General features: G+C 37.2%; 1 protein-coding gene across 1 annotated transcript in view; it reads right to left on the minus strand.

Annotated features, from left to right (window-relative positions):
* SFMBT1 (Scm like with four mbt domains 1) overlaps positions 1-11,199 on the minus strand; it is a 69,303-nt gene extending 58,104 nt beyond the window's left edge. Inside the window, 2 exon segments of the mRNA XM_007952078.2 lie at positions 11,042-11,160; positions 11,163-11,199. Of these exon segments, the coding sequence (XP_007950269.2) occupies positions 11,042-11,160; positions 11,163-11,199 (156 nt within the window).
* Positions 11,200-12,804: the final 1,605 nt, after the last annotated feature.

Here is a 12,804-nt window from a genome sequence, read left to right on the forward strand (position 1 = left end):
TAAATGTGTTACCTATTTCTGACAATTTAGTATTAATCTTCTAGATTTCTATCTGTAGATTTAGAATCATTTCTAATTTTTCATTTATTTTGTGATTTTGTTCTTGTATTTTCTTCCAAAATCTTTCTAGGGTTTTGTGTTTTCCTTGGTCTGTCTCTTAACCCTCTGTAGATACCTAAATATAATTCTTCTGAATTCCTTATCAGGGAGTTCCAATGCTGTGTCTTCCTCAGGGATGTGTCCTGGTCCCTTGTTTCTCCTGCTTTATCTTGCTTCTTTGTGTGGACTGTGATGCTCTGTTGTCTCCGAGGCAATTTGTTTTTGTGTTTATATTTAATTGGTGATTATATGTTGGAGTTACTTACCCACAATTTTTGTTTTCTTTGTGTGCTATCTATGCAGGCAGGGTATTGTGTGTGCTGTGCTCCTCTATTCACTAGCTGACAGCCCTTATACACTCGCCACCTGTCTCCTTTCCTTTGCTGGCCTCTCGTATATCCTTGCCGACCCTGACAAACAGAGCCTGTTCTTAGGTCCCTGGAATCTGAATGAGAATGCTATCACTTTAAAATCCAAAATGGTTGCCACTTGTAAACATTCAAAATGGCTGCACCCTCGGTCACTTTAAATATCCAAAACAGCCGCTGCTTGTAAATATTCAAAATGGCTGTGTCCTCAGTCACTTTAAATATCCAAAATGGCCGCTGCTTGTAAACATTCAAAATGGCTGTGCCCTCGGTCACTTTAAATATCCGAAATGGCTGCCACGTGTAAACAATCAAAATGGCTGCACCCTCCAGACAGCAGAAAGTCCACAGCTCAGGTTGTTTCCTTGCTGTTTCTCTTCCTAGTCATAGGCCACCAGAGCAGTTGTCCCTGTAGCCCTTGGTGACCACGACCAATCTTTAGGTCAATTCTCAGGTCCCAACTGCCCTTGGAAATATTCAGGTTCTTGGTCTCATCAGAGTAGCTGACAGTCTGTAGCTCCAACCCGTCTCTGTACTCACTGTTTTCGTTCAGTTTTTTCCACTAGTTGGTGCCTAATCCACTTCTGTAGAGTTTCTTTCAAAGTTCAGGGTTCCAGGATTGTCTTCTATATCTCTGTCAATTGATTTTTCTTTTCTTTGTTGAAGAGGGTCTGTGTCGCTTGTCTGCCTATTCCTCCATCCTACCACAAGTCTTGCTCTTCTTTTTCTAGTTTAATATGGAAACTTAAATAATTACAGACCTTACATGTATTTTAATATAAACATTGAATGTATACATTTCACTTTTAGCATTGTTAGCTGCATCCCCAAAATTTTGGTATGTTATGTTTTCATTTTCATTTAATTAGTTAAAAATATTTTCTAATTTCCTTTGTGCATTCTCTTTGACCCATTAAGTGTTGTTTACTTTGCAAATATTTAGAGGTTTTCTGGGTATGTTTCTATTATTGATTTCTAGTTTGATTCTGCTATGGTCTGATGAAATGATTTATATATCAATTTTTCTATTTTTTAAATTTTTGTTTTATAATCCAGAATATTGTCTAAATGTTCCACATGCATTTAAACTTTTTTTTTTTGTACTCTTTGTTAGGTGGAGTGTTCTATAAACATCATATATGTAAAGCTGGCTGATAGTGTTATTCAGAGCTTCCATATCCTTGTTAATTTTAGGTATACTTGTTTTTCAACTAATGAGAGAGGAGTATTGACATCTCTAACTAATTGCAGATTTGTATACTTTTCTTTTCAGTTCTGTAAGTTTTTGCTTCATGTATTTTGAATCTATTGTTAGATGCACAAACTTTTAGAACTGTAATGTCTTCTTGATGATTTGACCCCTTTCTCATTTATCATATAATGTCTCTCTTTATCCCTGGTAAGAGTTGTTGTTCTGAAGTAACTTCTTCTTATAATTTTTTCTGATCAATGTTTGCACAGTATATCTTTCTAGTTTTAATTTATCTATGTATTTATATTTGAAGCAGGGAGTGGAACTGGTTCATTCTGGTTCAATCTCCTGCTTAGAATCTGCATTTCCATCCCAGATATACTGAATCAGAATCTATATTTTAACAAGATCCCCAGATGAGAAAACATCTGGCAATCTGCTCCTATGAAAATTTCAGCCTAGAAAATCCTACGAGGCAGTTCTACTCTGTCCTACAGGGTCATTGTGAGTCAGAATTGACTCGATGGCATATAATGTTACTTAATGAATATTTTTATGATTCCATTTAATCTCAACTATTAATCTACTTCCGTAGTGATACTGCCTCGGAAACCAAGGAGGGGTCGCTATGAGTTGAGTCCAACTTGACAGCACATAACAACAACAAACAACAATTAGTTTATTATTTTTACTTCTTTATTTGAAAAACTTTAATTGTTGTTCAAGGATTTAAAGTATGCATCTTTAATTAATTTCAGTCTATTTATAAATAATAGGAGCTCTGGTAGCATAGTGCCTAAGGCACTTGACTGCTAACCAGAAGGCTGGCGGTTCAAACCCACCAGCTACTCCTTGGAAGGAAGGTTGGGCAATTTACTTCTGTAGTGATACTGCCTTGGAAACCCAAGGAGGGGTCGCTATGAGTTGGGTCCGAGTCAACAGCACGTAATAACAGCGATGACTAATGGTGTCTCAGGTGGTGTTAACAGTTTGTACCTGACTCCTAACCTAAGACAGATCTGGCAATCCAAATGTTTAATTGTATTCAGGAATACATTATGTTTTTCAGTGAACAACTCTTTAATATCCTTGGTCAAATTTATTTCTAGATATTCTATTCTTTTAGCTGCTATTGTAAATGGAATTGTTTTTTTAATTTCCTTTCAGAATGCCAATTGCTGATTTTTGTGTGTTAACCTTATATCCTGCCACTTTGATGAATTCATTTAGTGCTAGTAGCTTTCTTCTTGATTCTTTGGGATTTCCAAATTAGCATCATATCATCTGTGAAAAGAGGTAATTTTATTTCTTCCTTCCCAATTTGGATACCTTTTCTTTCTTTTTCTTGACTAATTGCTCTGGCTAGGACTTGCAGTACAATACTGAATAGCAATGATAGCAGCAGGAATCCATGTCCTCTTCCTGATCTTAAGGGAAAGGTTCTCAGTATTTCTCCACTGAGTACAATGTTAGCTATGAATTCTTCATAAATGTCCTTTATCAGGTTGAAGAATTCATCCTTCCTTCTATCCCTAGCTTGTTGGGTGTTTTAATAATAAGAGGGTGTTGTATGTCACATGCCTCTTCTGTCTTAACTGAGGTGATCATATGTTCAATTTTCCTTTATTCTATCAATGTAACATGTTGATTGATTTTATAGTGTTGAACCATCTTTGCATTCCTAGGATAAATCCCACTTGATCATGGTGGATTATCCTGTTACTATCTTATATTCATTTGCTAGTATTTTATAGGGAATTTTTACATCTATATTCACAAGGGATACTGGACTATAGTTTTCTTGTGGTATCTTTGTCTGGCTTTGGTATTAGGAAGTGAAAAAGGACTGGAGTCACATCTATAAATTTCTAGTAGAATTTTCTAATGAAGTCATCTGATACAAGATTTTTCTTTGTGGGGAGGTTTACTAATTCAATCTCTTCACTTGTTATGGGTCTGTTGAGATTTATTTCCTCTTTAGTCAATTTAGGAAGTTTATGTGTTTCTAGGAATTTTTTCATTTCACGTTAAGTTATCTAATTTCCTGGCATATAAAAGTTCACAGCATTGTCTTATGATCCTTTTTATTTCTGGAGGATTGGTTGTAATGCCCCCATTTTCATTTCTAATTCTAGATATGTGCATCTTCTTTGTTATTCTAGCTAAAGGTTTGTTGATTTATTTTTTAAAAGAACCAACTTTCAGTTTCATTATTCTCTGTGGTTTTCTATTCTCTATTTCATGTCTTCTCTGATCTTTGTTATTTCTTCTCTCTGGCAGCTTTGGGCTTGCCTTGCTCCCCCACCCCCAGTCCCTCAAGTTGTGAAGCTAGGTTGTTGATTTGAGATCTTTCTTATTTTTTAACGTAGGTATTTAACACTATTGATTTTCCTCTAAGTAGTGACTTCACTGCATCCCATAAAGTTTCAGTATGCTGTGCTTTTATTGTCATTCAATCTGAAGTATCTTCTGATTTTTCTCTTGACCTTTCCCTACACATATTGGTTGTTTATAGTATGTTGTTTAATTTACCACATATTTGTGCATTTTCCAGTTTGCCTTCTGTTATTAATTTCTAGCTTCATTCCATCATGGTCAGAGAAGATACTTTCACAATTTAAACCTTTTTAGATTTACTGAGACTTTCTTTGTAACCTAACATATGGTCTATCCTGGAGAATGATCCATGTGCACTCCAGAAGAATGTATATTGCGTTATTGTTGGATGTACTTCTATACATGTCTGTTAGGTCTAGTTGGTTAAAGGCACTGTTGAAACCCTCTATTTCTTTACTGATCTACTTTATAAATGTTCTGCCCATTATTTAAACTGGTGTATTAAAAACAAAAAAATCCCAAGCCCAGTGCCATAAAGTTGATTTCAATTCCCAGCAACCCTAGAGACCCTAGATGACAGAGCAGAACTGCCATAACAGGGTTTCTAAGGCTGTAAATCTTTACAAAAGCAGAACGCCTCATCTTTCTCCCACAGAGCAGCTGGTGGGTTTAAAATGCTGACCTTTTGGTAGCAGCTAAATGTATTAATCACTGTGCCAACAGAGTAGAACTGTCCATTTATCCCTTCAATTTTGTCAGTGTTTGCTCTATGTTTTGGGGCTCTGATGTCAGATGCAAATATATTTATAATTGTTATTCTTTTATCATCATATAACATCATTCTTTATCTCTTACAACAAATTATGACTTAAAATCTATTATGTCTGATATTAAAATTACCCAGCTTTCTTTTGGTTATTGTTTGCATGGACTTATTTTTCCCTCCCCCATCCTTTCACTTTCAATCTATTTCAACAAAAGCCTAAGATGTCTCTTGTTGACATCATATACTTGGGTAACAGGTTTTTTTTTTGTTGTTGTTTTTAATCCATTCTGTCCTTATGGTTTTTGACTGAGTCATTTAATCCATTTACGTTCACAGTAATTACCAATAAGGAAGAACTTGCTTCTGTCATTTTGTGTGTCTTATACTTTCTTTATCATTATTTCTTCCTGTAATGCCAATATTTGTGTTTTGTTGATTTTTGGCATAGTTTTCACTTTCTCCTTTTCTGTGTTTCTTTTTGGTACCTTCTTTATGTTAATATGAGGATTAAATGTCAAAACTTACATTTCTAATAACCTTTTTAAATTAATACCAACTTAACTTCAGGAACATAGAAATTCTATTTTTATACTGCTCCTTCCTCTCCCACCCACTTATGTTGTTGTTATGACCTACTACATCTTTATACATCATGTATTGGTAACATGAATTTAAACTTATTTTCAGATGTTTATCATTATAAAACATGAATGATATTACCAGAATTACCAACCAAAACCTGGCCCTCATATTTGTCCATAAAATTACTTTTAATGGAGATCTCTTTTTTTTTTTAATATGACTTTAAGAGTTACTGTTTAGTGCCCTTCCCTTTCTATCTGAAGGTCCCTCTTTAGTACTTTCTGTGAGGCATGTCTATTGGTAACGATCTTCTTCAGCTTCTATTTAAGACTTTCTTAATTTTTCCCTCTATCCTGAAGGGACAGTTTTGCTGAATATTTTACTTTTATTAACAGTTCTTTTTTCTAGCAGTTTAAATATGTTATTCCACTGCCTTCTTACCTCCAAGTTATCTGAGGAAATACTGTCACTTAATCTTCTTAAGCATCCTTTGTATGTGACAATTTGCTTATCTCTTATTGCTTTTAAGATTCTGTCTTTATTTTGAAAGACTACGTATTATAAAGGTATGGATCTCTCTGATTTTATACTACTTGTAATTCACTGAACTCCTTGTGTTTGTAGACTGATTCAGAGAGTTTTTGCTATTATTTCCTTAAATACTCTTTCTGCCTCTTTCTCATTCTTATTTCCTTCTGAGATTCCCATGTTGTACGTGCTAATTAACTTGATGGTGTCCAACACATCCATTAAGCTTTGCTCAGCAGTTTTGAGCCTTTTTCTCATTGCTCTTCAGATGCTATAATTTCAACAACCTTATCCTCTAGATTGCTGAATCTTTCTCCTGTCAGCTCAAATCTGCTCCTAAGTCCTACCAATATTTATGTTCTCATTTTGTTCATGTACTGTTTTCTGAATTTCCTTTAATCCTTTGTGTTTTTCCTTTAGTATTTTTGAGTTTGTTTAATACTGTTGTATTATACTCTTCCAATCCGTTTATTATCTGGGTTTCTAAAGTGATGACTTCCTTCCCTTTGCCTCTTTTTTTTTTTTTGAATAGGCCATCATTTCAAGTTTCTTTGCATACCTTGTGATTTTTTGTTGAATCTGAGACATTAAAATACTACAATGTGTTAATTTTCTCAATTTCACCCAAAACATGGTGCTTTCAAAAGCACTAATTTCTGCACAAAACACTTAGGCAGGAATAGTCTGTGCTCACTGCTTATTGCTCCGACCCTATGAGATCTCTGATTCAGGCCAGACTGAGGTTTCTTCAGTAGTTCCCAATCAATCTGAAAACACACACTGATTAATATTCCCTTAGCCAGGCACAACCCTCAATCCTTGCTCACTGCTCCCTCCCCTGCTCTGTAACGTCTATGATTTAGGGCAGGTCAAGGCCCCAATACTTCAGGCCACACCCCAAACAATGCAAATATACACCCTGAATAGTCTGGCAGGAAGATCGATCCTACTTTCTTCAGAACCAGACATGTGAGCCCTTCTTAGTAGACAGGGGAACTACAGGTCAACTACAGCTATAGCTCCCATATGCCACATCAAGAAAGGGAAAGGTAGGGGCAGTGGAAGAAGAGATTTTCTACCATTTGAAATTCATCTGTATCTTTTTTCACTGTACAGCTCCTTGCTGCCATCCTTTATATTTTCAGGATTCTTACAGTATTGAATACAGATTTATAATTGCTTTTCTTGGTGTTTTTCTAGGGAAAACTGGGATTCTAGACCTGCTCATACTGCTAACTTCCCAGTACATACCCCCTCTTTTTTTTTTTCCAGAGCAGGTCTTCTGGTAATCAATGCTCTCATTTCTATTTTCCTAGAAAAGTCTTTATTTCTGCTTCATTTTTAGAGGAAATTTTTTGCTGAGTATGGAATTCTGAATAACATTTTAAAGATGGCATTCCACTGTTTACTAGCTTGCATGATTTGCTTAATTTCTACTTCTGTACCTCTATATGTTATGTGTCTCTTTTTTTCTAATTGCCTCCAAAATTAAGGGAAAATTTGTATTTCAGCAAAATGATGTGCGTAAGTGGAATCTGTCTATTTCCTTGTTTATTTAGTATTTATCCAGTTTGCAGTCTCTGAGCTTCTTGAATCTGTAGTGTGATGTCTTTCTTCCCTTTAGAATATTTTCTGCCATTATCTCTTCAAATATCTTTTCCTCTCTCTCTCCCTTTTGTCACCCTGAGATTCCAATTATACATATGTTAGACTTCTTTATTTTGTCCCGCAGGTGTTGGGTATTCTGGTCTATGTCTTCTCCACTCTTTTATCTTTGGATTTCAGCCTAGGTAATTCCTACTGACTTATCCTCAAATTCAGTGATCCTCTTCTCAGGCTGTGTCAAGTCTGCTGATGATCCTGTCAAAATCATTCATCATCACTGTTACCATGGTTTTTCATTTCTATTATTTCCATTTGATCCTTCCTAATAATTTCCATCATTCTGCTGAAATTCCCACTGTCCATGCATGCTGCTCACCTAACCCACTAGGGCCTTTAACATACTAATTGTAGTTATTTCAAATTCTCTAACTGTTCAAACATCTGGGTCATAAATGAGTCTAGTTATATTGATTGCATTGTCTCTTACAGGGCTTTGAACTAGTTTAGTCATGGCTGACAAAGCATACACATTGCACAGCAACGAAATCTCTTGCATGTGGGATTTTGACCCAAGTAGGAAATGGACAGCGGTGTACCACTCAAAGATGGCGGCCAATATACATTCAAAGCAGTGCAGTCAGCCACCGTCTTTGAGTAGGGTACCACTGCCCATTTCCCAGTCATGTTTTCAGCTTAAACAGTATTTATGCCTAGAAATGGGTATGTTTCTTTGTTTTTTAGGTTTCTTATATGGGGGGAAGGAGTAGATTAAGTCAATCTAACCAGAAGTACAGCTGGTGTTATTTTTGCTATGGTTAGTCACAGGGCACCAATATTTCAAATTTCTGTAATGTTATCTAGTGTTTATGATGTAAGCTCCTTTGTTGTTGTTGTTGTTATGTGCCGTCGAGTCGGCCTCGACTCATAGCGACCCCTCCTTGGGTTTCTGAGGCAGTATCACTACGGAAGTAGGATTGCCCAACCTCCCTTCCGAGGAGTGGCTGGTGGGTTTGAACCGCCAGCCTTCTGGTTAGCAGTCAAGTGCCTTAGGCACTACGCTACAAGAGCTCCCAGTTTTGATACTAATCATACAGAAACATTAGTCACTACTTCCAAAAGAGCAACCATCTCCTGAACAAACTCCTTTACCAAAGGGTTTTTCTCAATTTCTCCCCCTACCCTCAGCTTTAGGTCCTCTCTTTGTTCCTGCCTTCAGAAAAGGACTCTCTCCATGCTCTTTTCCTCTCCCCAGCAACAGACTGCTCTTACCACTTTCTAACCTGGTAGCTAAAGGCATGAAGAAAGGGGTATTCTCTGAGGTTCAGTCTCACTCTGAGTCTCTGAGTTTGGGGGGTGGGAATTTCTGAGTGATCCTATCCCTCCCCCAGCCGTGGAGGATCACAGCTTTAGAGGATCCCTAATGCTTTCAGCCCGGAATGCAATCTTATACCTCTCCCAGGAGAGATAGGTCTCTTTCTTTCTTCCTTTCCCTTTTTTTTCCTCTCTCTTTCTGACTTCCTGTCCCCTCCTACAACAGGTCTTCAACCATATACTGCAGTTGATAGGGTTTGCACCCTTTCCCCCATCAGCTTAAAGTTTTTATCCTAGAGGATACAGGTAGGACATAGTTCTTATCCAATAGTGGGTACTATTCCATCACCAACATGCACCATGAGGAAGGCTTTTTCACTATCCTAGACCCTTCTGCCCTGCAAATCTCATTTATCATCTGTAATTCCTTTTTCTACCCTGACCTCCCCTTTTCATCAAGCCTTTGTTCCAAACTAGGGCCTATACAACCCTTGCCAGCAGCCAACATATCCATTTCCGTCATCCCAAATAAGAAACTGTTGTTTTCCTTAAGGGTATAACAAATACTCTGGAGATCTGCATTCTACCAGATTAGGCTTTGATCTGCTAGCCACAGGCTTCCCTTCTAGCATCTTCCTGCATCCATGCTTACTCTTTACTAAATCTGGCAACCCTTCACCATATACTGTGATCATGCTTACAAATATTTCCTATGTTTGAAAACGATAGAATATGCATGTGTTTTTCAATTTCTTTTTTTTTTTTTGTCATTCAAAAAGGAAAAAGTAGAATCTGTCTCTTTAAAATAATATTATTTAAATCAGAATTTTGGTAATAGAATTTTCTTTATGTTTGCACCATTATTTACTTGTAAATAAATAAGCATATATGAATACATATAAGACTAAGAATAATATTACAAAAATAATTCAAAGGCATACTGCCTAAGGCATGAAACTGCTAACCAAGACACTGGTGGTTTAAACCCACTAGCTACTCCTTGGAAGGAAGGTTGGGCAATCTACTTCCACAGTGATACCACTTCAGAAACCCCAGGAGCAGTCGTTATGAGTTGAGTCTGACTCGAGGGTAGTGAGTTTCAATTACATAACTACTAAAAGGCTACATTGCCTCTGCCATGCTAAAAAAATACATTGAAAATAATTATATACCATTAACCAATGCAATGTAAAATTACATCATTACCTGAAATATACAATTCTTTCCATTTCAACTTAAGAGACAAATGCATGAGCTAAGAAATAAACAAAAAGGGCAACTAACATGACTGAGTTTTTACATGAGGACAAATAGTAGGACTCTTCAAATGATCCTACTTCAAAAATCAATGACTATGTATCTTCAAAAATCCTAGAACAAAATAACCATGGTCTGTTGAACATGAAAAAAGTAGTTTCAGAATTAATAAATTCATGAGTTTTAAGCAAGATTTAAGGGTGAACAGGTTAAAAAAGCAGAGCTAGATAAAACATTTTAAGAAAATTTGGGTTTTTCCTTTTACATTCTAAAGCGGCCAAACAGGGCAAACTGTGCCTTGTTAAAGCAAAATATAAACTGAGTTACTAGGGAGTAACCCTGAGCTGCACAGAACACTAATATGATCCAATGTATGACCTTACTCTATTATCCAGTAATTCCAATTTATATAAGCTGTAACAGCAAGGACCACTGTTTTGCCCACTGAGGGGAAACAAATAATATTACTGAAATCACTTTTAATGTGCAAACCAAGTCATAAAATCCTATAAAGTGAAACAAAGAAAGTAAAGCATTTTCTTCAATTTATAAAACTTTTTGAAAAATACAGAAATTTCTAAGAATGGTCAAAAAGACATGTCCTACATTGAGTGGTAGAAAATACACAAAACTAAAAAGGACTGCAAGATAAGTCAAGTTTTCTTAATGAGGATAGTAACTTATTGCTGTCAGGTCAGATCTGACTCATAGCAACCCCTCCCTGAGTTTCTGAGGTGATATCACTAGGGAAGTAAATTGACCAATCTTCCTTCTGACAAGTGAGTGGCTAGTGGGTTTGAACTGCCAGTCTTCTGGTTAGCAGACAAATGCCTTAGGCACTATGCCACTAGAGCTCCCCAATGAGGACAGCAGGAGGAAGGAAAAGAGAAAAACCATTCCAATTCTTTCAAGTGTCCCAAATTAAAGTAACTCTGAACTCTCTAATGATGCTATATGATACAAAGGAAAAGGAAAACAAATACAGCTATTGCTTACATGTTTAAAGGACCCATAGGGAACAGCTGTGGACCCTGTGTCTTCTAGATAATCTTCCCAGCTTAATTCCACTTCTTCCACCCCTGATCCAGTATCTGGAATTAAAAACAAAAGAAATAGGTGAAACCAATCAGAGAAAACTCAAGGTACAAAAGCATAAATTAGTAAACCTAACTTACAGAATTTACTTCTTAAGTTGAATGATTTTACATAAAAATAATTACAAGGACTTCCAGTAAGATGGAAGAATAGGCAGACAAGTGACAAAGACCCTCCACAACAAAGAAAAGAGAAACTAATCGACAGAGATGCAGAGATAATCCTGGAGCTCTGAGCTTTGAAACGTACTATACAGAAGTGGATTAGGCACCAACTAGTGGATAAATCTGAACGAAAACAATGAGTATGGAGATGCTCAGAGCTGTGGACTCTCAGCTACTCTGACGGGACCAACAGCCTGAATATTCATGAATGATGCTGGGACCTGAGAATTTACGTAAAGATCAGCCCTGGTCACCAAGGAATGCAGGGATGACTGTGCTAGTAGCCTATGACTAGGAAGGGAAAAAGCAAGAAGGGAGACAACCTGAGCTGTGGACTTTGCACAGTCTGGAGGGAGCAGTCATTGTGATTGTTTACATGTGGCAGCCATTTTGATTCTTTACAAGCGGAGACCATTTTGGATATTAAAAGTGATTAAGGGTGTAGCCGTTTTGAATCTTTACAAGTGGCAAACATTTTGAATTTTAAAGTGACAGCATTTCATTTGGATTCCAGGGACCTAAAAATAGGCTCTGCTTGCCAAGGATGCCAGGGACATACGGGAGGCTGACAAGTGGAAAGGAGACACAGGTGGCGAGTGTGTAAGTGCTGCCAACTAGCAAATAGAGGAGCACAGCACAGTACTCTGCTTACGTAGATAAAATACAAAAAAAAAAAAAAAAAAAAACCCACAAAAATCGTAGGCTAGTCACTCCTACAATCACCAATTAAATATAAACACAAAAATATCAATGCCAAGGTGGCAGAATAGACAGAAAGACTACACAGACCCTCTTCAACAAAGAAAAGGGGAACCAACTAACACAGATACAGAAGATAATCCTAGACCCTTGAGCCCTGAAGGGAAGGATACAGAAGTGGACTAAACTCCAACTACTAAAAGAATTTGCATGAAAACACCAAAAAAGGAGACATACAGAACAGAAGTCTGGCAGCAAATCTGACAGCACAGACAGCTGAATGGTGGTAAGACTTAAGAATTAACCCAAAAACACAGAGGGCTATTCTGGTGTCTTGGGAATAAAAGGGAAAGCAGGAAAGAACATGGTAGGCTGAGCTGTGGACTTTTGTCTGTCTCAAGGGAACAGCCATCTTGAATGTTTACAAGCAGTTTTACCATTTTGGATGTTTAAAGTGACATTATTACCCCAGATTCCAGAGACTTAAGAACTTAAGACAGCTCTGCTGGCTGGGGAATAAAAGGGAAAGCAGCAAAGAGGACGGTGAGCTGAGTTGTAGACTTTCATCTGTCTGGAGGGCGCAGCCATTCTGAACGTTTAAAAGCGGATTGACAATTTGGGATATTTAAAGTGACAGCATTCTCCCAGATTCCAGGGCTTTAAGAACAGGCTCCACATGCAGTAACCACAAAGACACTCCAGACCTGGGCGAATGGAAAGGTACAACATCCCCCTTGTTACTCTTATACCCCACAACCTCTTGCTGAATGGAGGTGTGGCCATCCCTCACTGCCACCCACC

Source organism: Orycteropus afer, unplaced genomic scaffold (assembly GCF_000298275.1).
Source record: "Orycteropus afer afer isolate SDZICR_OR568_19922 unplaced genomic scaffold, OryAfe1.0 scaffold00323, whole genome shotgun sequence".
NCBI lineage: Eukaryota > Metazoa > Chordata > Mammalia > Tubulidentata > Orycteropodidae > Orycteropus > Orycteropus afer.